Below are 25,794 nucleotides of genomic sequence, written 5' to 3' on the forward strand. Positions count from 1 at the left end.
AATATTTTCATATCCTTTTACTTTTATGTTTACATTTGTTTAAATGTTTTCATACTTTTAAGTATATTATACTTTTGCTTTTATTATATGTTGATTTCATTTGTTTGTTTATTCAGATTTATGTATTTTATTTATTTGCACCATATTTTTTTATGTCCACAAACAAATTAGCATTGAAAAGGAGAAAGTATAGGTGAAATCGTTCATTTTTCAATTAAAGAATATTTTTATTAAATATATTGTTGTTTTTTTTTAAGTTAAAACATTTGATAATATAAGAGAAAAGTATTTTAAAAAATAAACAAACGATGGATTCACTGCTGGACATCTTTTAACTCTATAAAAGTAAAAACCCACGATTCATAACGTCGCTCGTTACGATATCTGTATCGTTTCGTCGTCGATTACTTCACGGCATCCTGTAGGATTGTTGTACTTTATCGTTTCTATAGCAACAGCTCCTTCGCAGGGACTTGTAAACGAATATAAAAGGTGCTAGTTTGGTGACGTTTTCCTGACATATCGAAGGAGACGTTTATGGAAGGAGCCGTCAGTTTCAGCGTCGGGTTTTCGGATTGTTTACGTGTTGCGGTTTCTCGGAAACGTAACAATCTGCGTTTATTTATTTATTTTTTTGTCATAATAAGTTGAAGAGAGAAAAACCCGGAGGCTGCTGAGGAAACAACCTTGTTTTAATGAATGAGCATCTTGGCTGCTCTCTTTCATTCAGCTCTTTTTTTTATTTTTTTTTTTTTATAACTGTGTATCGATCGTAAAGGAGCGGTGTATTTATCAATGAGACACAGTCTCTCTCTCTCTCTCTCTCTCTCTCTCTCTCTCTCTCTCTCTCTCCTGCAGTATTTCAGTGCCCGGGCGATGTGCCAGACCTCAGGGCCGATGAACCTGAGAGGGATTTTAATCGCCTGTAAAAGCTCCCAGCGCTGCCCTTTACTGTTACACATCACATCCTCTTCTGCCCACTCCTGATTTACACTCCCGTCTTTTCTTTTTTCCTTCTTTATTCATTTTCAGCGGGAGTGGCTGTGTAAGGCTGAGAAGATCAGGGCCGGACGATACGTAAAGAGTAACACACTACAGAGCGTGCGGTTTTAGGAAAATAATCGACGCCTCGGTGGTGGTGTGATGCGGCACAATACGAGTCTGGAGTGTGTTATTGCTTTTATACGTCAGCCGCTTACTTAAATATCACTCTTTCATTTATTCCCCAACGACATGCCATGTTTAAGTGCCTTATAGTTCATTTAATGCTTAGGAACAGAGAGAGAGACAAGTTAGTGCCTGTTCCTACTTACATTATAACTGCATTGTAAACAGTCTCTCGCTTTCTCTCTCACCATTCTCTCTCTCTCTTTCTTGTTCTCTCTCTCTCACCAGTCTCTCTCTCTCTCTCTCTCTCTCTCTCTCGTGCTTTCTCTCACCAGTTTCTCTCTCTCTCTTTCTTGTTCTCTCTCTCTCTCACCAGTCTCTCTCTCTCTCTCTCTCTCTCTCTCTCTCTCTCTCTCTCTCTCTCTCTCTCTCGTGTTCTCTCTCGTGCTTTCTCTCACCAGTTTCTCTCTCTCTTTCCTTCTCTCTCTCTCGCTTTCTCTCTCTCACCAGTGTCTCTCTCTCTCTCTCTCTCTCTCTCTCTTTTGCAGAAAGTATAAACTCCTCTGTCCTGAAGACTTTCCTGTACTGATAAAACTTTACAAAGCATTGTGGCTGTTATTGTGGCTGTTAAAAGCTCTGATACTGGAGACTCCTTCCATATTCGTTAGATAAATAAACTCCATCTAACAAAAAAACATCAGTGATTTACTTTCCTCTCTGTTAAACATGACGTTTTTTTAATTAGTCTTAGATTATGCGGAGCGTCCACCGTGCACCTCCGCACGAGCGATCTGTTACTATAGGAGCCTGTCATTCATATTACTGTCCAAGCTGTGCTGTTGTTCAGAATTAACCCACCTTCTGACCAATCAGATTCGAGCATCAGAGCATTTAGCAACCGCACTGTGGTGTAATATAAATAATATCATATAAATAAAATTATCATCAAACAAGTTTTATTTATTTATTTATTTTACAGGCAACATTTCTGTTTATGTCAGGAGACGTAAATGTATTGTAATTGTTATTTTTAAATATTATGTAAACGTTTACGTAACTGTCCAATCGTAACGCCATGACACATTAAGCATGAAGCTAATTTTCCTTTTCCTTTCTTGTATGTTTTCAGGTTGGCCTGAGATCTTATCCAAGATGGTGCAACAGTATCAATCCCCCGTTCGTGTCTATAAGCACCCCTTCGAGCTGGTCATGGCTGTGAGTACAAGTTTACACTACCGCTACCATGGTAACGCTGCTAACAACTGTCGGCCTCCGTGGTGACGTGGGTTCTGGCAACGAAAAGGACAAAGCCACAAAGTGACTCCGATAGGGGCTGGGGTTTAACAGTAGAAGGTGTGGTTGTATCTTGGAAGTGATTTGAATGTCAAAACTTCTTAAACTAGGGATTTGTTCTTCTGTTGTTGATTTTTAAATCAGCAGGCCTCATTTGTATCCGCACTTGATTCAAACGAATTTATTGGAAAATATTTGGTATCAGGTTTTTTTGTGCAGCATGATATCGTAATGATGATCCTTGTCTTATGCCCTGTTCAGATGGGATTCCTATTTCTCCATCCATGACTATCTCCGGGGTTTTTTTTTGTTTTTTGTTTTTTTTAACTATAATCAAAAGTCATTTTTGGCTTCAAAGCTGTAAACATCTGTTGCATTGACAGTACTGTCGCAGTTATAAACTGTCTGTGTACAGGACTTCAGGAACGTGAGACATGTATCCGACGAAGCCATGGCGTTTTAAAAGGACGATTGTTGCTGTCGTTTGCTAGCACGCGGCATCCTTGCGTTCCTCCCGGTTCTGTTTGTGTGTTTGGAGATTCTTGATGTTCTGAAGTGTGCGTGTGAGTGTGTGTTTTCAGACTGCAGCATCATCGATGTGAGCTGAGGTTAATGGAGTGTTGCGCTGCGTTAGACAGACAACGCCTGTTTCCTGTTTTCTGTGATAAAGTGATATATTTTCAGCCTCGCAGCATTTTTTAGAATCTGCTGTTCAGCACTTTCTCTCTATGAACACTCGTGTCTGCTTTTTGACCACAAAACCCTTTCCCTTATTTATTTATTTATTTATTTATTTATTTATTTATTTATTTATTTTTCCTGTGCATATTTCTGTCTTTCATTGTTTATTTTTACAGCTGCACTCCTCACGCTAAACACATTCCCATGTAGTAAGTAAAGCCGCTGAAGCTCCAGCCGTGAAACATCAAAAACATCGGCGCAGCTCCCAGCGTCGTTCAGCTGGTGTACGGAACGTACCAGAACATCCAGCGTGTCCCGGCTCGTCCCGTAGCGCTATCTACGTTTTTTTTCCACTCGTCTCACCGATCGGTTTGTTCCTCCGGAGACTATTTTGCTCAAGGCAGCTTCGAGATCGAATCTACGTTAAGGCTGAGCGCTGCGATGAAACATTATCATTTTGCAGAGAATGCATTAAGTTTAATAATTCATTCGTTTTTCGTGTTTTTTTTTTTTTAATATATGTTTTAAAAAAATTGTTAAATCATTTTTTGTAGAATTTAAATATTACACACACTTCATGAAAGACTTTTTTTTTTTTTTCCTCTTACGCCTCAGCAATTTACTGTTTTTTATTCATTAAAGCAAAACACGTCATACTTTTTATCCGTTTATAATTACATTGAAGTTAGTTCCCGTTCTCACTTGGCTGATGTAACGTGTGAATGGCCAGTCCCCTTTTTTTTCCTCGCAGCTTGTTTACACGGAAAAAAAATCTGTCCTGAAAACAGTTACTTTACCTCTGACACTAGAGACTCCTTCCATAAAACGTTACAGAAACATATCCTTACGTAAAGAAAACTTCTCCGTATTAACGATGATTTGTTTTTGATTATGGTGTGTATATGTAATAATATAATAAAATAACATAATATTTAAATATTAGTTGTAAAAAATTGTAGAAATATGTAAATAATCCTCCTAAATCGGATTTTGATCAGATTGTTAGTGCGCATGTAAACGTGTTTGTTTTATTGTTGTTGTTGTTTTTTAACTAGACATTATTGCGACAGTTTGCTTTAGTGGGTTTTTTCCATCTGCAGAAAAAAAGCAGAAGAATGTCTTCGTGGTATCCGAAGTGTTCTGGAGAAACGGTTTTCTCATCTCTCAGGCGTGTAAGAGTTTAATTCTCGTGTCATGAGCCGGGCCAGCTGGCTGCGTGTCAGAGGCGTTTCGGAGAAGTGTTTTTCTTTTTTTCTCTCCTTCCCTCCCTCACTGCAGCATTCTTAAACACACACACGCACACACTTCCCTTTCCGTTCGCTCGGCTGTTTAACACACCACTTCTGTTCTCAGGAACAGGGAAGTGCCTAACTTCAGCCAGACTGCGTCCATTAGCTTTTCTCAGCGACGGAATCAGGTGTTAGGTTTAGCACTTTCCCAGATGTGTCCTTACACTGCGTTAACCCGTTAACCCCAACCCCACCCCCCAAAAAAATTTGCCTATAAATAAAAAAGAAAACGCTCCTTCAAATCCGTCGGAAACCCGCGATGGACTCCTCTACCCCAGAGTTCAGCGTGTGACCTCAAATCAAAATGGCCGCTCACAGCGTGAACACTGAACGCAGCATCACGTCTTAGTTTTAAATGAGTTATATACTGTATGCACGTGTTAGCTTTAGATCATATTTACATCACTCATCACAGTCAGCTGGCTAGATTGTTACTGACACAAGACGAACGTCCATGGATTTCTCACCACGTTGTAGCTCGAACGTACGGAGGTGGAAAATGTCTGAGTTCTGAGGTAACTGTCATAGTCGAAGTGCTGCAGAAACGAATATTTGACTAGTCGTGTGAATTAATCGACAATTGAGTATTCGTCTTAAATGTGGCTCGTAACAGCTGTAACAGATCCGCTCTGTTTTTATTTCAAATGGAAGTTTTTCACTCCGTAAACTCAACCAAGTCACGTAGACATTCATCGTCATGAATCTTAACAAGTTAAACGGAGTAAAAATCTCTTAGGATTACGATTTAATCAGGATATTGTAACAGTGCACAAGTGAAGGGTCATCAGACTGAGGAATGAGGAAGCTTTTAGGAGCTCAGGACTGAAAATGGCTCCTGTATGATTTTTAATGCGCTGTTTGTTTATTTCGATATTTTTTCATTTTTACGAAGAGCTAACAGCTAGCTGCGATAACATTTTACGTTCACGCGTTCTAAGAACTAGACATCCTCGATCCAGACGCGATTTTTCCGAATAACGACTGGCGCTCGGAGACTTTTGAGCTTTACGTTAGAAGGGTTTTGACAAAGTAACCAGAAGTCGAATTCAAAATTGGACGAGGCGTCTGACTCGAATCGTTTCCACTGCGTTATTTCCGATAGGAATGTTTCCAGAACATTCCTGCCGTGTTGTGTAAACGTGCAGGTGGAACATTCTGCTGTTTCCCAAAATACCTGCTTGTGTGAGTTTAGTGTGCAAACAGGATTTATTTCCATAGTAATAGTGGACTTTAGGAAAAAAAAAAAAAAATTATTTATTTTAATTTATTTTCTAAAAAAAGTATACAAAATGCGCGCATTTTTTCGTCCTGTTGAGGTCGTGACCTGCATGACCTTTCCTCTAGAGGAACCAGGAAAGCAGCGATGTGGGATCATTTGTGCTGCAGAGAATTTGCTGCGCAGTAACACTAATGGGAAAAACAGTGACAGCAACTGAGAGTGAATGAGTTCAGCTCCCCAGGGCAGCAACGGGAGAATTCTGCTCCCTGCTGTTTTTGTTATAGCCAGGATCTCTCTCTCTCTCTCTCTCTCTCTCTCTCTCTCTCTCTCTCTCTCTCTCTCTCTCTCTCTCTCTCTCTCTGTGTGTGTGTGTGTGTGTTGTATGTTTTCGTTCCAGTGCGGTCTTACATGGTCACCTTACATGACCATATTTTCAAGGTAATTCAGTAGACCCTCTCTGTGTGGTGCTGTAATAGGAAAATAATCAACGATATGGTGGTGTGATGAAGTGGAGTTACTGTTACCACCCTGAAGTTATTTTTCTATAACAGCACCGTCCTGGAAGTGTTTTATTCTTCTTAAACCACAACAGCATTCCGACGATTACAGTATTTCCTTTATTAAAGGAACGACACATCATTTCATGTTTTTTATTTGTTTACAGTTACGTTTAATGTTCGAGTAAATACTGGAAAACCACAACACGTAAGTTACGGCTTTACCTTCCGTAAATGTAAAATCCGCAGAGTATCTGCCTTGCAAGTCCCAGCAAAGGAGCCGTTACTATAGTAACGGTAACGTAACAACTACATAAAGACAACGGGACAATCTGCGGAGTTCGTTAATCGTCAATTTGTTTGAGACTGATCGACGCCAGCATTGGCATTAGCATGCTAAATCTGCTTTTCTTACTCGGGCGAGGACAGGATGCTCTGAAGCTCTAAACATCTGGTAAAAACAACCATGTTGAAACCCCCCACACCAGGAAAATGACCTTCAGCTCACTGTAGCGTTTGGATATGCAAAATAATAAATAAAAAAACAGTCGCCCCACAGACGAGCTTTGCAGCAGAGTAAGGAAGTCGATTTGAAAACGCACGCTGTCTTTCATCATGGAGGAAGCGATAGTCATCTTGGTGGTGGTGGTGGTTGTTGTTGCTGATGATAGCCTTCATCTAAAACGGTTCCCCGGAAGATTCCCTGAGATCTGGTTCTCATATATAACTTGTGCAAAAGCATTTCTTCAAATCTCGTACGCTGTAGGTATTTATTACATTGTCCTTAGAAGGTCAAAGAGAAAGGAAAAGTGAGGAAACATCCGGCTCAATATGTTCAATAGTGTTTGTTTTTAATGTAGAAAACAAAAATTAGATTGATTAGATTGTTTTTTTTAATCGTATCAAGTTGTTAATGATGTATCCGATCCACCATTTTGTTTCTGCCTTCAACCCGATACTAATACTGGCTATTGGTTAGGCACCATTTTTTATTATTACACAACACACTACTACACAGACTAGCGGTCAAGATCATCCTCGACGCCACGTGCCATTAAAATCCATGCCGAGGGGATTACCCAAAGGCAGGGGGATTAAAGATTAAAAGATGAGAGCAGGTCAGAACATCGGCTCCAATTCATGCACAGGAAACAATAGTTAGAGAAGGTACAAATGAAGAACGAAGGTTAATATAAGTCAACGGAGCCTGTTGTTGGACACGGGACAGATTGGCCCGGTGCAAAATGCGCCTGGAGATAAGAGGCGTCTTTCTCTGAGTGCGCGTGAAAGTGAGAGAGAATCCTGAAAATGAATTGCATGACTAGACCTGTGCAGTAATTATATTTGCACCTCACGATTATTGCCTAGCAGCATGATTTCCAAAAAAAAAAAAACACAAAAAAAAAGCTGTGCCGAGCCAACTTTTTCTTAATACAGTACTGAAATCGAGATCTGCGTATCAGCTGATATTCGATCTGATCCCAACAACCTCGCCGTAACAGTTGCGTGAAGTGTCGCGTTCTGTAAAGACCCTTTTCTCAAGTTTCAAACGAACTCGCAGCTTGTTGGTTAATGTTAGGTCATGTTGCTAAACATTTGTGACTGCTTTGGTGTCAGTACGTAAAAGCGTTTGAGATATGCCGTCACTTCCTGTTTCGCCATTAAATTATGGACGTCCAGCATATCGCAAATTTGAGAAACACGTTTTGTTCATTTTGATCTCATGATGCTGTGATCCAAATTGTGCAATGATCGGACTCAATTTATAGGAGGAGAACTTTTTGATAAAATTCAAGGTGGCTGACTTCCTGTTTGACAAATCAGAATTCGTTACATCACCACCAATTGGCACGTTCCAGGGAATAAGTGGTTCAGATTCCGAAGTTGCGAGCAGTTTGGCTCATTTGTGAACCGTTGCACCACCGCCATGAATTGATGGACGTAACGGCCTACGTTATGATGCTGGGATTCAAATTTTGTGATGATTGGACCAAAGTTGCAGGAGAAGTTGTTCTTTTTTCAATTTAAAATGACCAACTTCCTGTTTGACAGGTAACAAATTTGTTACATCACCATCCGTTGGTTCAGAAGTTACGGGCAGTTTGTTACGGGCTAAGTTATTGGATAATTTGTGAATCCTAGCAGCACCTGAGTGTGTTGCCGAGATATGCCCACAATTCCTATTTGGCAACTTCGCCTTCAAATTATTGACGTAACATCCCGTATATCAAAAATCTAAGAGTTTTGTTCGGGTTGGTCTCAGGACGCTGTGTGATGATTGGAGGGGAAGAAGTGAAGAAGCAGTTTTGGAAATATTCTAGATGTTGAAAAATCCAAAATGGTGGGAATTAACATCAAGGTATGCGTTGAGCTCAACATGACTCAAAGAATCACACGTATGGTCAGCTCTGCTCTGTTGATGGTGCTTGAGTGTTGAGTGATGTACACCAAAGTTGTTCTCTAGGTAGCTGAGACTCTATCACTGTGCCAAATTTGATAGGATTACAAAGCGCTCTATGGGCTGCTATAGACTGCCATTGTGGAAGTATAATAATAAGAATAATAATAAGTAGATTTATAATAGAATGTATTATAGAATCCTCAGTGCTTGGCCCCGTAATTAATACATTATACGCTATTTTGTTCCGGCTGCTGTGGTGATCTGGACTTGGAAAAGTGCGACAGAACGTTCTGGAAGCCTGATGAAGCTTCTCCTCTCTCTCTCGCTCTCTCTCTTTCTCTCTCTGCAGCGGGTGGTGGGGGCGATGTACGCAGTGCAGTAATGTACAGCAGATATCTTTTTGTGTGTGTGTGTGTGTGTGTTGTTTTTCCCCTCCATGCTCTGAGCGAGTGAAGGCGAGAGTATTCTGCAACACACACACAATCTTGAAACTGATAGTGTGACCTCAAGTGTCTTTGCACAGCAGTCTACCGTGATCTTTAATTCAACCTCGATCACCGCATGTGCGGATCACGTGGCGTCGAGTACACCGTGTTCTGTGCACGTGTGATGTTCGTCTACGCACGCTCACACACACACACACACAGTTACTCTATCAACATTTTAAAGCGATAAAGCACACGCCTTTAAACCTTCCACCAAAAACATAGTATGATCTTTTTTGCCTTCCATTTGTTCTTGCTAATTGGACCCAGATTGTGTTCATGTATGTTATGGAAGTTCTGGCGCGGATTCTTTATTAGAACTGGGCCAGGTTAAAGGTGCAGTAGGTGCAAAATTGAGTCTGGATCAGCTGTTTGTAGCTGCTCTAATGTTAGCAAGAACAGGAACTAACTTACGTCTCGAGAAGTTAATAAATGTTAACGTTAACACACTTTATTATTATAAATAATACATTTTTGTATAATAAGTGTGTGTGTGTGTTTGCCTGATCTGCAGTGACTTATTCCTTGCAGAGAGATGGAATGAATTTAACAAAATGATTAAACGTTAAGAACAAGAATATCTAAATAGCTAAAATGTTGAATCAATAATCATCCAAACCCCCATTACAACAGCTTCAGTACAACAGTAGGGGGAGCGGATTAGTGAAAGATAACACTTCTTGCATCTCTTTTCTGCATCACTGCTCTCATTTCCTCTTCTTCTGTTATTTTTTTTTAATTGTTCCAAGAAGAGAGATGTGTAAGATGTGTAGTCACCGTCTGCTGTCTCTGAAGCAACCGTTTATTTATTTCTGCTGCATCATGACCAGCTCGGGAAATGACTCTGTGCTGAAACTTTTATCAAAACCTTTATCTTTGTGGTGGGGTCTATCTCTCCATCAGGCAAAGCAGTCACACTGTCTATCATTATAGCTAAACAGTTCCTGCTAAATATAAACTAAACAACCCCTGACATCAGTGTGTGCATGAGAGACACAGAGAGAGAGAGAGAGAGCGCGAGAGAGCGAGAGATGTCCCCTAAGTAACAAGTTTACACAGCACTGATTAGGGATCAAGTCTAACGTTTCACCATGCAGACGTGTTAATTAGAAGTTTGCTGGCTGCTCCGACACACAAAACACCACATATTAAAACCCGATAGCTGAAATTACTCGACCAAACCTGCAATCAGCCTCCAAACCAACCGCACTCTGTCTGTGTCTGGGGACTGAAAGTGAAAGCTCCGTGCACGCTCGTCTTCACCACGAGATTAGCATGATATGTGTAGCGGTGGTTCTAAGAAACTCGAAAGAGTTTTAAAATGGCAGAGCTGATATTTATCTACCACACGTGGTCAGAAATGACCGCACGAGATCACTTCCTGCGTGCTGGTGTTTACTTATTTCTACCCAAACAGAAATAGTGTGTTAGAATCACACAACGGTCAGATTTGTGAACTTTAGATTCCCGCTGCGATTTAGGTTTTAAAACACATTTGCCAATTCAGTCGTTTAGAGCAGGGGTGTCCAATCTTATCCAGAAAGGGCCGTGTGGGTGCAGGTTTTCATTCCAACCAAGCAGGAGGCACACCTGATTCCACCTGTTTAATCAGTTGATCTTGGCTGGAATGAAAACCTGCGCCACACCGGCCTTTTCCGGATAAGATTGGACACCCCTGCTCTAGAACATCACAAATGTAAAAAGCAGTTGAGAGATCGGATAACATCTGAACACGGTGACCTATAGCAGAGGTGGTTTGATTTTGTCGGACTTAAGAGATTTATGGCGAATCCCATGATCGTGCTAGCGAGCGACAAAGCAATTCATTCTGAGTCTTCATTTTCTACGTACATACGAAATACAGCGCTGTGATTTATTTAAAGCAATTTATTTATTTAACCCTACGTTCATGCTAGCAAAAGACAAATCAGTTAATGGCTTAGTGGTTAGCACGTTCGCCTCACACCTCCAGGGTCCGGGTTTCGATTCCTGCCATGTGTGCGGAGTTTGCTCGTGCTGCCGGGGTTTCCTCCGGGTACTCCGGTTTCCTCCCCCAGTCCAAAGACATGCAAGGTAGGCTGATTGGCATGTCCAAAGTGTCCGTATGGGGGTGTGAGTGTGTGTGTGATTGTGCCCTGTGATGGACTGGAACCCTGTCCAGGGTGTACTCCGCCTTGTGCCCAATGGATAGGCTTCAGGTTCCCCGCGACCCTGAAAAGGAGTAAGCGGTTGAAGATGGATCGATTTATTTACGACTAACCCTAAGTAATGGCGACCGTTACGTTAGCTAACCTTATATTCTTGCTAGCAAATGACCAAGCAGTTAATGGCGACTGTTATTTTTCCACGTACGCACACAATATGGAGATGTGATTTATTTACGACTAACCCATTTATTTACGAACAATCCTTTGACTTATTTACGACTGATCCACGATAGCAACTGACAAAGCAATTAATGCCTGCTGTTAATTTTCTGCGTATACACACAATACAGAGGTGTGGTTTAATTACAGCTAACCCTAAGTTCCTGCTAGTGAGTTACAAAACAGTTAATGGTGACCGCTAATTTTCTGCATATGTACGCAGTATGGACATGCGATTTATTTCCGACTAACCCTGAAGTTCACGTGAATGGCAATGCAATTAATTGCGACAGTTAATTTTCTTCATATGTACGCGTATGTATGGAAACTGCAGCTCCAGCAAGCAATTTTTCTCAATTCTATGCCAATTACGTACAACCAATCCGAACGCTTGTCTCGAACAATTCCTCGAGCCAATCATACGACACTCGTGGTCCGACTTTTCTTCGGTTCCCTACTCCACCTGCAATTAGTTCTCATTTGTTGTTTGGAAGAAAAACTTATAACCATGTTGGATGTATCTTGATGTACGACATCACGTTAAACGCGTATAAGAAAAGTAAAACTGGGAAGGAAGTAGAGATGGTCGCTGCGTGTGGTGAGTGCTACGTAGCTAGTAGTACAGCTAGTTTGTTTTGATCTGTGTGTAAGTTGTGTTTAATAAGTTCGCTTTAGATATATAGCAATGTATATCTGCTACTGTTTATCAGAATTTTTTTTTTAAGCCGGAGAGGCCACGCCCCCCAAAATCACTATTTTCACTAGCGTTATGAACAAATCCCAGCGATACAGAATATCAGCACACTGAGAGGAGGAGAGGCCGTGAGAGCAATGTGTACAGGATAAATTTACACACAGCAGCCAGCGAACGCAGGCGGATCGGATTTCCGATCTTCCTAACCTTCATGCTCTGAGCGTGTTCTCTCCTCGACCTAGTTTCTGATCGGATTACAGCACCGAGAGCTTATAACAGCTTCAGACATCAAATTTACTCTCAGGAATAATCAGTGACTGTACTCCGCTTCTGACCTTCACGTGTGTGTGTGTGTTTGTGTGTGTGTGTGTGTGTGTGTGTGTGTGTGTGTGCGCATAATGAGTAATGTTGCTGTATGAATGAACACGGTGTAAATGAGTCAGACTCGTTACTCAGGCTCTTAATAGAAAGCCTTTCTATTATTAGTAGTTATTATATTTCTCTTTCATTCCAGGCTGATCGCACACTCATTGTAACCATAGCAACGCTCTTACCAGTCCTAGGTATTCCAGTATCGGATGACTAGCTAGCCTAGCTAGGTCTGTAGATTAGATTTATTATTCTCAGTCTTACACGAGGATGTTTTCTTTCACTATAGATTTTAGATCGCTGTAGGTTTAAGGGAAACCTGCTCGTGTCCACTCGCACACTGCCGGGTCTTTTCCTGCGAATATTCTGAACATCGTGGAAGTTTTTAGACGGTACTTCCGTCAATTGTCACATTGGAACGATCGAAAAAATACATCACGGACGAGCGAATGTGATGTAGTGCAGGTAAAAAAAAAAGTTGGGGAAAAAGTTGAAGATGCAGGAGGGGGGAATATGGTTACATTTATTTATTAATTATTTGTGTTCATTTGTTATTTATTTATATATTTTTGTATGCATATCTTTTTTCCCCCCTTCTCTTATTTCCACATATTTCCACATATTTAGATTTGGATAAATGAGGCTAGAATTGTTCCATTTTCTTTAGAAAACAGCCATCTGTCCCGGTTAGCAATTAAACCGTGTACAATGTAATATTTTAATGCAAAGTGTGGTTAAGCTCCGCCCCCGATAAAACTGCAACCATACTATCGTTATCACGCATTTTCGTATTTTGTTGTTTTAATTCATTTATTTATTTAAATGTTAATTTCAAACAAGGGTTAGGGGGAAAATAAATCATAAAGTTGTAGTATTTTTATGTCTTTTTTTAACTTTAAGTTTTTACTAATTTTTGTTTTACTTTTTGTTTTTCAATTTATCCTTTTAGAACATATTTACAAATTTTTGTTGTAATGTCCAAATGATTGTTTTGCTCCGAGTACAGTTGTGTGTGTGTGTGTGTGTGTGTGTGTGTGTGTGTGTGTGTGTGTGTAAAGCCTACATAAGTCCTTCTGTCCATCTGAATACAATGAATGAGTTGAGCTTGAATCAATCGCTTGTTTTTTTTTTTTTTTCTGTCGTACACACACACACACACACACACACACACACACACACACACACACGCTCACGCTCACAAAGACGGTTCTGTCTCAAGTCGTAAAACAAAATCTAAACAATCCCCGCCTGTAATGCGAGATTCTCCAAAACACCTCTGCTGTGCCCTCTCACACTATGTGAGAACAAGACAGTGAGAGGGAGAGACACACGGAGAGACAAAGAGAGACAGATAGATACAGAGAGAGAGAGACAGAGAGAGAGAGAGAGAGACACGGAGAGACAAAGAGAGACAGATAGATACAGAGAGAGAGAGACTGATAGATACAGAGAGAGAGAGACGGATAGATACAGAGAGAGAGAAAGACGGATAGATACAGAGAGAGAGAAAGACGGATAGATACAGAGAGAGAGAAAGACGGATAGATACAGAGAGAGAGACGGATAGATACAGAGAGAGAGACGGATAGATACAGAGAGAGAGACGGATAGATACAGAGAGAGAGAAAGACGGATAGATACAGAGAGAGAGAAAGACGGATAGATACAGAGAGAGAGAAAGACGGATAGATACAGAGAGAGAGAAAGACGGATAGATACAGAGAGAGAGAAAGACGGATAGATACAGAGAGAAAGACGGATAGATACAGAGAGAGAGACGGATAGATACAGAGAGAGAGACGGATAGATACAGAGAGAGAGACGGATAGATACAGAGAGAGAGAAAGACGGATAGATACAGAGAGAGAGAAAGACGGATAGATACAGAGAGAGAGAAAGACGGATAGATACAGAGAGAGAGAAAGACGGATAGATACAGAGAGAGAGACGGATAGATACAGAGAGAGAGACGGATAGATACAGAGAGAGAGACGGATAGATACAGAGAGAGAGAAAGACGGATAGATACAGAGAGAGAGAAAGACGGATAGATACAGAGAGAGAGAAAGACGGATAGATACAGAGAGAGAGAAAGACGGATAGATACAGAGAGAGAGAAAGACGGATAGATACAGAGAGAGAGAAAGACGGATAGATACAGAGAGAGAGAAAGACGGATAGATACAGAGAGAGAGACGGATAGATACAGAGAGAGAGACGGATAGATACAGAGAGAGAGACGGATAGATACAGAGAGAGAGAAAGACGGATAGATACAGAGAGAGAGAAAGACGGATAGATACAGAGAGAGAGAAAGACGGATAGATACAGAGAGAGAGAAAGACGGATAGATACAGAGAGAGAGACGGATAGATACAGAGAGAGAGACGGATAGATACAGAGAGAGAGAAAGACGGATAGATACAGAGGGAGAGAAAGACGGATAGATACAGAGGGAGAGACGGATAGATACAGAGAGAGAGAAAGACGGATAGATACAGAGAGAGAGAAAGACGGATAGATACAGAGAGAGAGAAAGACGGATAGATACAGAGAGAGAGAAAGACGGATAGATACAGAGAGAGAGAAAGACGGATAGATACAGAGAGAGAGACGGATAGATACAGAGAGAGAGACGGATAGATACAGAGAGACGGATAGATACAGAGAGACGGATAGATACAGAGAGAGAGACAGATAGTTATTGAGAGAGACCGAAAGAGAGAGAGACAGATACACATGGAGAGTGACACAGAGAAAGGGAAATAGACAGATGGAGATAGGGCGACAGAGAGAGAGACAGATGGATACAGAGAGAGAGACAGTTAGATACCGCAAGAGAGAGAGACCGAGAGGGACAGACAGATACAGAGATTGAGACAGATAGATGAGAGAGAGACAGTTGTAAGTGCTGGTGTCGATGTGTATTCGAGTTCATTTACAAACAATGCATTTACTTCATTTGTTTTTCTTTCCTGTAAAGAGCGCAATGTCGTATGTGTATGTGTGTTTGTGTGTAGAACATCCTGTATCAAACCGGCTCTTAGATACACATTTACACAGGATCTGAATTAAAGCGAACTGTTTGTTCAGCGTGAGTTCAGCTCAGGGTGTGTATGGGTGGGTGTGTGTGTGTGTGGCTGTGTGTTTGTACAGTATTGTTGCGTTTAAAAATAATTCGTATATTTATATCATTTGTATATTTGTAAAAGTATATTTATTGTGTATATATATATAAAACACTGAGAAAGAGATTTAAAAAAAAAAAAAAACATTTTTAAAGATTATGTACAGAACGTTAACGTCACATCAGGTGTGTTCTTTGTTGAGTCAAGTTTGTAATAATTTTTAAAAAATGTAATATATTAAAAAATTTCCAGAATATCACGGAAAAGCGCATCATCACATCATTTATCACGATATCAGTATCGCGTTGTCATGTCAACCAGCACATTTTCATACACATCAAACTCCTTTTGAAAATATCGTGATATGACCTCTTTCTCAAATCGCCCAGCTCTAGTCTTTTTTTTATTCCATTAAAGTAAGTTGTATTTCTTTTTAAACGTACCTCTTTAACACTGGGAGTTTGTTAGAGAATTAAAGGATCTATCGTGTTTGGTAGAAACGCACTTCAGTCTATCGTGATATGATATTTTTCGTCGTATCGTCACGTCATGATACAGCAGCTCGGTTCCTGATTCTGAAACACGAATAAAGAAATGACAGGTTTCTGTTTTAAAATCGTTCTGGATGTAACAGAAGCTTTGCAGTATGCCTGTGAGCACGCACACACGCGCACACACCTCAGATTTATTTCGTAAATGATAAGTTTTCAGAATTTGGTTTTGTTCATTGTGTTAAAAGATAAAATGCACAATTTTGCTCAAAATGTTATCTGCAGTGCATCACATTCCGGTTTGACCAGATACATTTCTTGCTGTTGATGTGTGTTTTATATACATACACACACATATACACACACACACACACACACACACACACACACATATATATATATATATATATATATATATATATATATATATATATATATATATATATATATATATATATATATATATATATATATATATATATATATATAATTTATTTATTTGTTTATTTATTTATTTATTTTTTTGGTCCATACTGAAACGATTGGTCTCTATAGAGGTCCCCGCCCACAACGCTGCTCTTTTATTTTTTGAGTACAAGTGTTGGAAAATTTAGATCAAGTTTCTAAATAAAAAAGGAAAAAAATATTTTTGAATAGTGTCAGTTGGGAGTACTCAAGCACACACACATACTCACATACCTACCTACGGTGTTAGAGTAATTAAAACACACGCACACTGTAATATGCCAGGGCAGGTTTATACAAGGATGAAGTCGTGTGTGGAAGATGAAGAATTTATTATTGTGATGGAGAGAGAGAGAGAGAGAGAGAGAGAGAGAGAGATTGAGTGGGTTGGAGTGAGACAATGAGAGGGAAAGAGAGAGAGTGGGCTGGAGAGAGACATGAAGAGGTGCATGGAGAGGGAGAGAGAGAGACATGGAGAGGGAGAGAGAGAGACATGGAGAGGGAGAGAGACATGGAGAGGGAGAGGGAGAAAGATGGACAGAGGGAAAGAAAGGCATGATGGGTGAGAGAGAAAGATGCAAAGGGAGAGACAGAGAAGAATGGAGAGAAAGAAATGGAGGGAGAGAGGGAAAGAGCGACAGAGAGGGAAAGAGAGTGGATGAGAGAGAGACACACAAAGAGAAAGAAATGAGGTAGAAAGAGGTAGGAAGGGAGAGAGACATGATGAGGAAAAGGTGGGCACAGAAAGGTAGAGAGAGACTGTGTGTGTGTGTGTGTGTGTGTGAGAGAAAGGCAGAAAATGGGAATGTGAGACAGAGAGAAAGGGACATGGGGGACAGAGAGAGAGAGAGAGAGAATCAGAATGTGTGTTAATGTGTGATCAGATCTGATATTCTAATTCAGTGTGCTAGACGACACCAACGCACACATACACTAGCGTGTGAAAGGGTTTTAAATTCCGATCTGGTATTTCCTCTTCACAGGGACATGGCGATCCCGGTTCACGTTCCGCCGTCTCCCCATGTCACGCTCCACTCTCCTCTTCCTGGTTCTCCGCTGTTTGTTTTTGTTTGTTTAGTAAAACAAGTGCGACCTGATTTGTACAACAGGTTAAACACTGGATTGTTGAAAACTGCAGGAGGCTTTGTCCTCTTACACACACACACACACACACACACACACACACACACACACACACACACACACACACGATTGTTACAAAACACACACACACCCTGGTTTCTGTTCCATCTGCTGACCTGGTGCTCAGGATGCCTGTGGAGAAGATTTGTCCTGGAAAGTGGGGACACACACACACACACACACACACACACACACACACACACACACACACACACACACACACACACACACACACACACACACAGTGCCAGAATGGTTTGTTGGTGTTAGCCTCACCCATTTTTCTCGCTATATGGCTACTTAAAAAAATCAAAAAGTCTAGAGAGCACAAATATCTATAGACTAACTTTATACATTGTTGCCGTGGTTACATCTTTCATCAATCGAAGTAAAAGACAAAGCATAAACATAGACGTACCCTAAACCTATACAGTTACAACCGTTGTCATGGTTACGGCAACGATTTCGTTTTTTGATTCTTGACACCTGACGACCAATCAGGACATGAGACTTTTTTCCTAGCCACAGTATAAACTATGTTATAATTATTGTTATTATAATAGCGTGAACATTTAAAAAAAAATATCAACGCCTTTTACGTAATCAACTGATCTGGGACGTTGTTACGTGATGGTGGAGTCCCAGAAAACGTTTACGTAGAAGAGAAATGTAGGTCGTAGGTCACCGTGGCTACACGACTGTACAGGTAGCTCAGTAAGCTAGCTATGATCCGTGTAGTTATGATGGCTGCAATAATAACGTATCAAATGAAACGTATTGTATTGTATAATTGTGTGATTAGGAGTTTAGGATTGTGTTTAGGTGAATGTGGTGAAACTTGCTCGTACAGCTGGATGATTATTATACCACAGTACACTTTTATAACTTTTTAAACATCATGTTCTAATTGCAGCTTGGATGTTCAAATGTCTATCTGTCTCTCTTTCTTTCTCTCTCTCTGTCTCTTTGTTGCCCTGTCTCTCTTTGTGTCTCTCCTTCACTCTTTCTTTCTTTTTCTTTCTTTCTTTCTACCTTTCTCTTTTTCTTTTCCTCTCTTTCTCTTTATTTTGCTTTCTTTCTCTCTTTCTTCCTTTCTTTCTTTCTATCTTTCACTCTTTCTCTTTTTCTTTGCCTCTCTCTTTCTCTCTTTCACTTTTTCTCTCTTCTTTCTTTCTCTCTCTCTTTCCTAATTTATCTTTATTTTCTCTCACTACCTCACTTTTTCTCTCACTGTGTCTCTTTCTATCTTTTGTTTTATTTCTCTCTCTCTCTCTCAGGCGTATGAGAGGAGGTTCCCTACGTGTCACCTCATCCCCATGTTTGTGGACAGCGATGTCCTTGACGAGGAAACGAGTGAGGATAACTCCACGCATAAAATCGAGAGGCGGTGCAAGCTGGACGTCGACGCCCCTCGACTCCTGAAAAGGGTGAGCCAACGTTTAATAAATTATTTATACGTTTCATTCTTTTCTCCGAAGTGTCCCTGCATGTTTTATTCCTCTCACACCACAGCAGTTCGCCAAAGATCGAAATGTATATAATTATTGAAGAACGAGACATTTTCTTTGGTCCGTCTCTAGGTTATGTTCTGTAAACGAGTTCTCACATGTGCCTCTGGCACTGGAGACTCCTTCCAGAAATGCTACATAAACGTCAAGAAAACATCGACGTATCAATATCGATTGCTGTTACTATAGAAACGATGACATATTAGAATGTTATACAAAATGAACCAACAGCTTCTGAGCAATCGGCTCCTTCTTAGCGTTGTGGTGTGAACATGAACGTAGAGGTTGTTTGTTCGATCAGGTGTGTAGGTTAATAACGCTGTGATTGTGTTTAGATCGCCGGCGTGGACTATGTTTACTTCATCCAGAAGAACACTCTGAACCGCCGAGAGAGGACGCTGCACATCGAGTCCCACAACGAGACCTTCTCCAACCGGGTCATCATCCATGAGCTCTGCTGCTACTCGGTGAGGCGCGCACACACACACACACACACTTTCTGCACACACTTCCCTCAGGAATACATATGATTTTCTTTTTTGAGTATTTAAACCATCTGTTAAAGGGTAATGGTTTCGTAACGCATGTCATGGAGTTGATGTAATAACAAACACGTGTTTTTAATCGCATTTTTATTTTTTTAAAAAGCAAACTAAACAGCCCCTGATTTTGAGCCAGACCGTGACTCCGCTCAGCTGGAATTCTGCTTTCAAGAGCAAAGAGTTCACATTGTTCACAAAGATTTTCCCCGAGAGGGAGGGCAGGAACCAGGTTAACAAAACCTCTCCTGCTCTGTGTGTGTGTGTGTGTGTGTGTGTGTGTGTGTGTGTGTGTGTGTGTGTGTGTGTGTGGCACGTGGTAACTGTCAGCGCCCCCCTGTGTGTGTGATTAGTTGCTGTGTACGGGACAGATTCAGGGCTGGATGATGGAATGCGAACAACATGAAGCAGCTTAACACACACTCGCAGCTTCTAGAGCTTTCCATTATTAAAGGAACAACACGAAATGTACACAGCAGCGTGATTCTTTGTGAGTCCCTCTTCAGGTTAACGTCGCTAACGAGTTACAGTAGGCGAACTACTGTATACCATTGCGTGAATTAGTGTACAGTCATATTTACACCACAGCGCGTTCGGATGTTCCGCAGCATTAAAACCTGACTATGAAGCGTTAAAATGCGCAGCTTGTTAATAAATGAAACGTTGTCGACATTGATAAATCGCAGTGGTATAAGCGGAATCACATACTCCTAGCACACTCGGTGGGGTTGTGACACGCCGCTTGCGCACTGTGACGCACCCCACCACCCCGGAGTGTATTATTTCCTTATCGTTTCTATAGTAACAGCTCGTTGATGGAGATGCACCACTAATAACTAACAGATTTTAAAAATCTGAATTGTTACGGCGAGTTTTTCTTGACGTAACGAGACGTTTATTTAACATTTATGGCAGGAGATGGCAGGAGTCTCCAGAGTCAGAGCGCTGTAACAGTCAGAGGTAAAGCTGTAACTTTATAAAAGTTTTCTAGGACGTGCTATTCTAGGAAAATAATCAACGTCAGGGTGGTAAATCCGGAGTAAGTGCTTCGTCACACCACCCTGGAGTCGATTATTTTCCTGTAGGGGTTAAGCTGAGTGTCAGTGTTATGCATGGGTGCACCATTATTTGCCTACTGTGTGTGTGATGTGATTATATATATATATATATATATATATATATATATATATATATATATATGTGTATGTATGTATGTATATGTATATATGTGTGTGTGTGTGTATGTATGTATATGTAATATAATGTACAGCTGTGTGTGTATGTATGTATGAGTGTGTGTGTGTGTGTATAATATACAGCTGTGTGTGTGTGTGTGTGTGTGTGTGTGTGTGTTCTGAAAGGCTAGAGACAGAATTAACGAGGATGCTGTCTAACATTTTCCAGAAGTTTCTGTCTTTTACTGTTGTTGCAGCAGAAATTCTGCTGACGGTGCAGTTTTGCGCAGTTTTGTCGTCTCTCTCGTCGTTCTGCTGATCTCTCGCTTCTTTTCTTTCCCTGTTTTTTTCGGGAGTGTTAGCCATCTGCGCTCCTGAGTCACACTTTATAAATATATATATATATATATATATATATATATATATATATATATATATATATATATATATATATATATATATATATATATAAAAGAAATGGATGAATCTGTTTTTATTCAGTTTTGTAGTTCATGGAATGCTGTGTTTTCACAATTTATATATAATATATATTACATTTGAGGGATTCTGCAAAAAATTTACGTAGGGCTGGTCGATGTAACGAAAGTATCGATACCTTGATAAATTATGTGACGATGCACTTTTCTGAGACATTGTTGGTATTGTGATTTTTTTTTTTTTTTTTTTAACTTTATAATAATTAGGATCTAAACAGAACTGAATGGAAGCAAATGATTAGATGAATTTTATTTTTCTTAATTAAGCTTTAAAATTTTTCTTTTTTTCCAAAATCCTTTTTTTTTTTTTTTTTTTTTTTTTGTTTAAACAGTTGTTGTAGGTATTCATTAAATTCATAATGTTTACTCATTTTTAATTAAAAAAATTTGCATTAAATATCGTGTATCGTTGAAATGTCCTCAAGTATCACGGTATATGTTTGTCATATTGCCCCGCCCCTAATTTGACGTCTATCATAATAAATGTCACCACTTTCATGAGACATTGTGAATATCTCAATATCTGTGTGTTTCCTGGTTTGTTGAAATGTTGTACTGAACATGATAACTTGTCATTATTTTATTTCATATTTTTCTCCCCGGTGTTGATTAATTTAATTCTACAGACATTAGTGCCATTAGAGGAAAAATTAGTAGAGCGAGCAAGACAAGAAGGACGACTTAAACACTAAAAAATAAAAAGATAGCAATGTGTACACGATCTAAGAAAGGTGTATTGTGATGTAATCTATTGCGATATTGTTGTTAGTTATTAGTTGGTAATAGTTCCTGAACTATTACTAATTGTTTTATTGAATTATTATAACAGACCCAAACAAGCCCTCTGTATTGAATAACGTGAGAGTTTGCATGTGATTGTCACGTGTCAGGTTCACCCCGAGAACGAGGACTGGACGTGTTTCGAGCAGTCTGCCAGCTTGGACATCAAATCCTTCTTCGGTTTCGAGAGCACTGTGGAGAAAATCGCCATGAAGCAGTACGCTAACAGCATCAAAAAGGTAACCATGATGGAGAGAGAAATAATTTCATTAATTGACAGGTTTTTTTCAAGGACCTGTGCTTCAACTTTATACAGCATGTTGTAGTTTATTACTTTATATGATAAATTCATGCCGTATATTAAAAAGCCGCTGCATATCTCTTTCCTGTGCGCAGGGTAAAGAGATTATCGAGTACTACCTGCGAGAACTGGAGGAGGACGGCATTACCCACGTACCCCGGTGGAGCCCCAGCACCTCCCCCGTTCAGCCCGTAGTCACAGTCATGCCCCCGGCTCCTCCCACTACGGCCCCCATCGCCATCGCCACAAACGCAGAGAACGGCAAAGACGCTGCGGCGTGTAAAGAAAGCAGCAGCCCAGTAGGCAGCGCCAACGAGCCGCTCGCTGCCACGCCCGATGGTGATTAGTATTTAAATAAAAAAAATAAAGATAATTCAAATTCTGGTAATGTGTATTTAAAAGAGTTCTGTTTACAGTGTTAAAATGATCAGAGACGGCACTATAAACTCATATCAACTTATAATGCACTAATTTAAAAGATTTAATACCGGTGAAAAATACGAATGGGCAATAATACTACGGCTACTTTTTATATAATATCTTCACTACAATGATAGTAACAGTACTCTTACTATATTACTACTACTAATAATAACTGTGTTACTACTACTAATAAAACTACTTAATAATAACGGTAACAATGCTACTGATAATAATAACCATACTATCTATGCTACTACTTCTAATGACATTAATATAATGCTATCACTATTCCTAAGTAATAATAATTACGATGAGTAACAGTTCTGATGGTAGCAGTTAGTACTAAAAATAATGGTTGCAATACTCTTCCTCCTACTACTACTACTAACTCTTAGTATTACTACTACAAATAACGGTAATATTATTATACTACTACAATAGTACTACTATTTCTACTACTACTAATAATAACTATACTACTACTATTTCTACTACTAATAATAACAATAACTATACTACAACTATTTCTACTACTAATAATAATAACTATGCTACTACTATTTCTACTACTAATAATAACAGTAATACAACTACTACTAATAATAATAACAAAGTTAGTGATCCTTCTGTAAACAGCTGATTTGGGCATTTAGAGTAACATCAAGTCATCTGTACTGAATATTGTACAACACCCCCTTTTATATTCTTATATATCTAATGTAAATTGTGTGTGCGCGCGCACGCTCTCATCATGTTAGATAAACTGGATGCTGACTACATCAACCGTTACCTGGGTGACCTCACACCTCTGCAGGAAAGCTGCCTTATACGCCTCCGCAGCTGGCTGCAGGAAACGCACAAGGGCAAGGTGAGTCACACATACACGTGCACACACACACGCACAGTCATGCACACACAAACACACTTTACTATGCTTCACCTACAACCCTATCCATAACTAAAACATCAAAAACCAAAAGGAATAAGTAAAATAAGTCATCAACAAAATAAAGCAGTTTGTTGTTGTGGAGACCAGCCAAATGACCCCACAAGGTCAAACCTGTCAGGTACATTCTTGTATTCCTGTCCCTGTGGGGAAGAGACCAAAATGGGCTCGAAGCTTCTGCTGTGAGTTAAATTGTCAGTAATAATATAGACATTGTATGAAATTGTGTATTTAATGCTGTAAATCGTATATATAGATCCCGAAGGACCAGCACATCCTGCGCTTCCTGCGAGCGCGAGACTTCAACATGGACAAAGCGCGAGAGATCCTGTGTCAGTCTCTCACCTGGAGGAAGCAGCACCAGGTGGATTACCTGCTGGACACCTGGAGCTCGCCGCAGGTCCTCCACGACTACTACACCGGGGGCTGGCACCATCACGACCGCGGTGAACACACACACACACTTCTCAAACCTTTCTTTCTTTTAGTTTTTCTTGCTTTTTTTTCTCTCCAATTTTGAGTTTTCTATTTTATGTATTTCCATTTTGCTTTGCTTTCTCAAGTTATCGACGTCTTCTCGCCCCCTCACTTGTGTCAGCTGCAGCCTCGGAGTTGTGTGTGTGTGTGTGTGCTGTTTGTACCCTCGCTATGAAGCGTAACGTAGTTAAATTATGGATAATTAATCAAGCGTACACACTGTGGATGAGTGTCTGTGGGTGATTGGACGTCACACTGCGAGTGCGTGTGTGTGTGTGTCTGAGGAACAAGAATGCCATCTGGGGGGTGTGTGTGTGTGTGTGTGTGTGTGTGTGTGTGTGTGTGTGTGTGTGTGTGTGTGTGTGTGTGTGTAAACTCGCATATGGCGCTGTGTCACATTTTTGCCTTGATGACGCACACACACTTTTCATTTTTATTCTTTTTTCCTTATCTGTCTTAATGCTGTTCTTTCTTTTCTTTATGTTCTTCTTATTTTTTATTTATCTTTATATATATATATATATATATATATATATATATATATATATATATATATATATATTATATGCGCGCCCTTTTTTCTGTCCTCTTTTGGTTTTTTTCAGTTTTTCTTTTTATTCTTCCCCATTTTTTTTCTTCATTTTATTTTTCCTTCTCCTTTTGCTTTTGATAATTTTCTGCTCATTTTCCCCTCCTTTTTCCTTCCTTTTATTTTTCTTCCATTTTTCTTTTCCTCTTTTTCCTCTTCTTTTTCATATTGTTTGTCCTTTATTGTAGTTGATCATGTTGTCATTTTTGTGCTTTGTCTCTTTGCACTGTGTCCCTACTGCGATTTCACCTTGATAATGCACCACACACACACACACACACACACACACACACACACACACACACCCCGTGGAGTTATACACAGATTGACAGTGCGTGTGCGCGTGTGTATGTGTAATGTCAAAAGCATGTTTATGAAAAAAGTGGAAATGAGGAAGCTTCTGAAAAGCAGCTTCCTCTTAGAGAAAATAAAGCCACACACTTTTGTTTACTTTTTTTTGTGTGTGTGTGTGTGTGTGCGCGCGCAGATGGCCGTCCTCTCTATATCCTGCGTCTAGGACAGATGGACACTAAAGGTCTGGTTCGAGCTCTGGGGGAGGAATCACTGCTCAGACATGTAAGCTCCAAGTTTCCCAGTATGCTTTGCTTCAAAACAAAAGAAAGTACTTTCATCACTTTTTATATGTATGTACAGTACTCTCATCAATAACTGTGTGTGTGCACGTGTACGTGTGTGGGCTAGGTTTTGTCCATAAATGAGGAGGGATTGAGGAGGTGTGAAGAGAACACCAAGGTGTTTGGACGCCCGATCAGGTGCGCTGTATTACTTACACACAAACACGTTATTAAGGACAAAAATCTTCTTTCTCCTCCTCTACTCCTTGTTATGCTTCTCCTCCTGTTTCTTTTCTGACTCCTCTCCTACTTCTCATTCTTCTTTTACTTCTTCCCCTCTTGATCCTGTTTCCTCT

At 40.0% G+C, this 25,794-nt stretch overlaps 1 protein-coding gene across 2 annotated transcripts in view; it reads left to right on the top strand.

Moving 5' to 3' along the window:
- The window catches only part of si:dkey-237i9.1 (SEC14-like protein 1), a 41,161-nt gene that overhangs the window by 1,793 nt on the left and 13,574 nt on the right, over positions 1 to 25,794 (top strand). For both annotated transcript variants that reach the window (XM_017481460.3, XM_047159082.2), the window contains exons 2-10: positions 2,237 to 2,322; positions 18,906 to 19,055; positions 19,472 to 19,603; positions 22,238 to 22,366; positions 22,524 to 22,767; positions 23,610 to 23,719; positions 24,054 to 24,243; positions 25,351 to 25,439; positions 25,566 to 25,636. In XM_017481460.3, coding sequence (XP_017336949.1) covers positions 2,260 to 2,322; positions 18,906 to 19,055; positions 19,472 to 19,603; positions 22,238 to 22,366; positions 22,524 to 22,767; positions 23,610 to 23,719; positions 24,054 to 24,243; positions 25,351 to 25,439; positions 25,566 to 25,636 — 1,178 coding nt within the window. In that variant the 5' untranslated portion in view covers positions 2,237 to 2,259. The remainder of the gene's footprint in view (positions 1 to 2,236; positions 2,323 to 18,905; positions 19,056 to 19,471; positions 19,604 to 22,237; positions 22,367 to 22,523; positions 22,768 to 23,609; positions 23,720 to 24,053; positions 24,244 to 25,350; positions 25,440 to 25,565; positions 25,637 to 25,794) is intronic.

Source organism: Ictalurus punctatus, chromosome 12 (assembly GCF_001660625.3).
Source record: "Ictalurus punctatus breed USDA103 chromosome 12, Coco_2.0, whole genome shotgun sequence".
In the NCBI taxonomy this organism is placed as follows: Eukaryota; Metazoa; Chordata; class Actinopteri; order Siluriformes; family Ictaluridae; genus Ictalurus; species Ictalurus punctatus.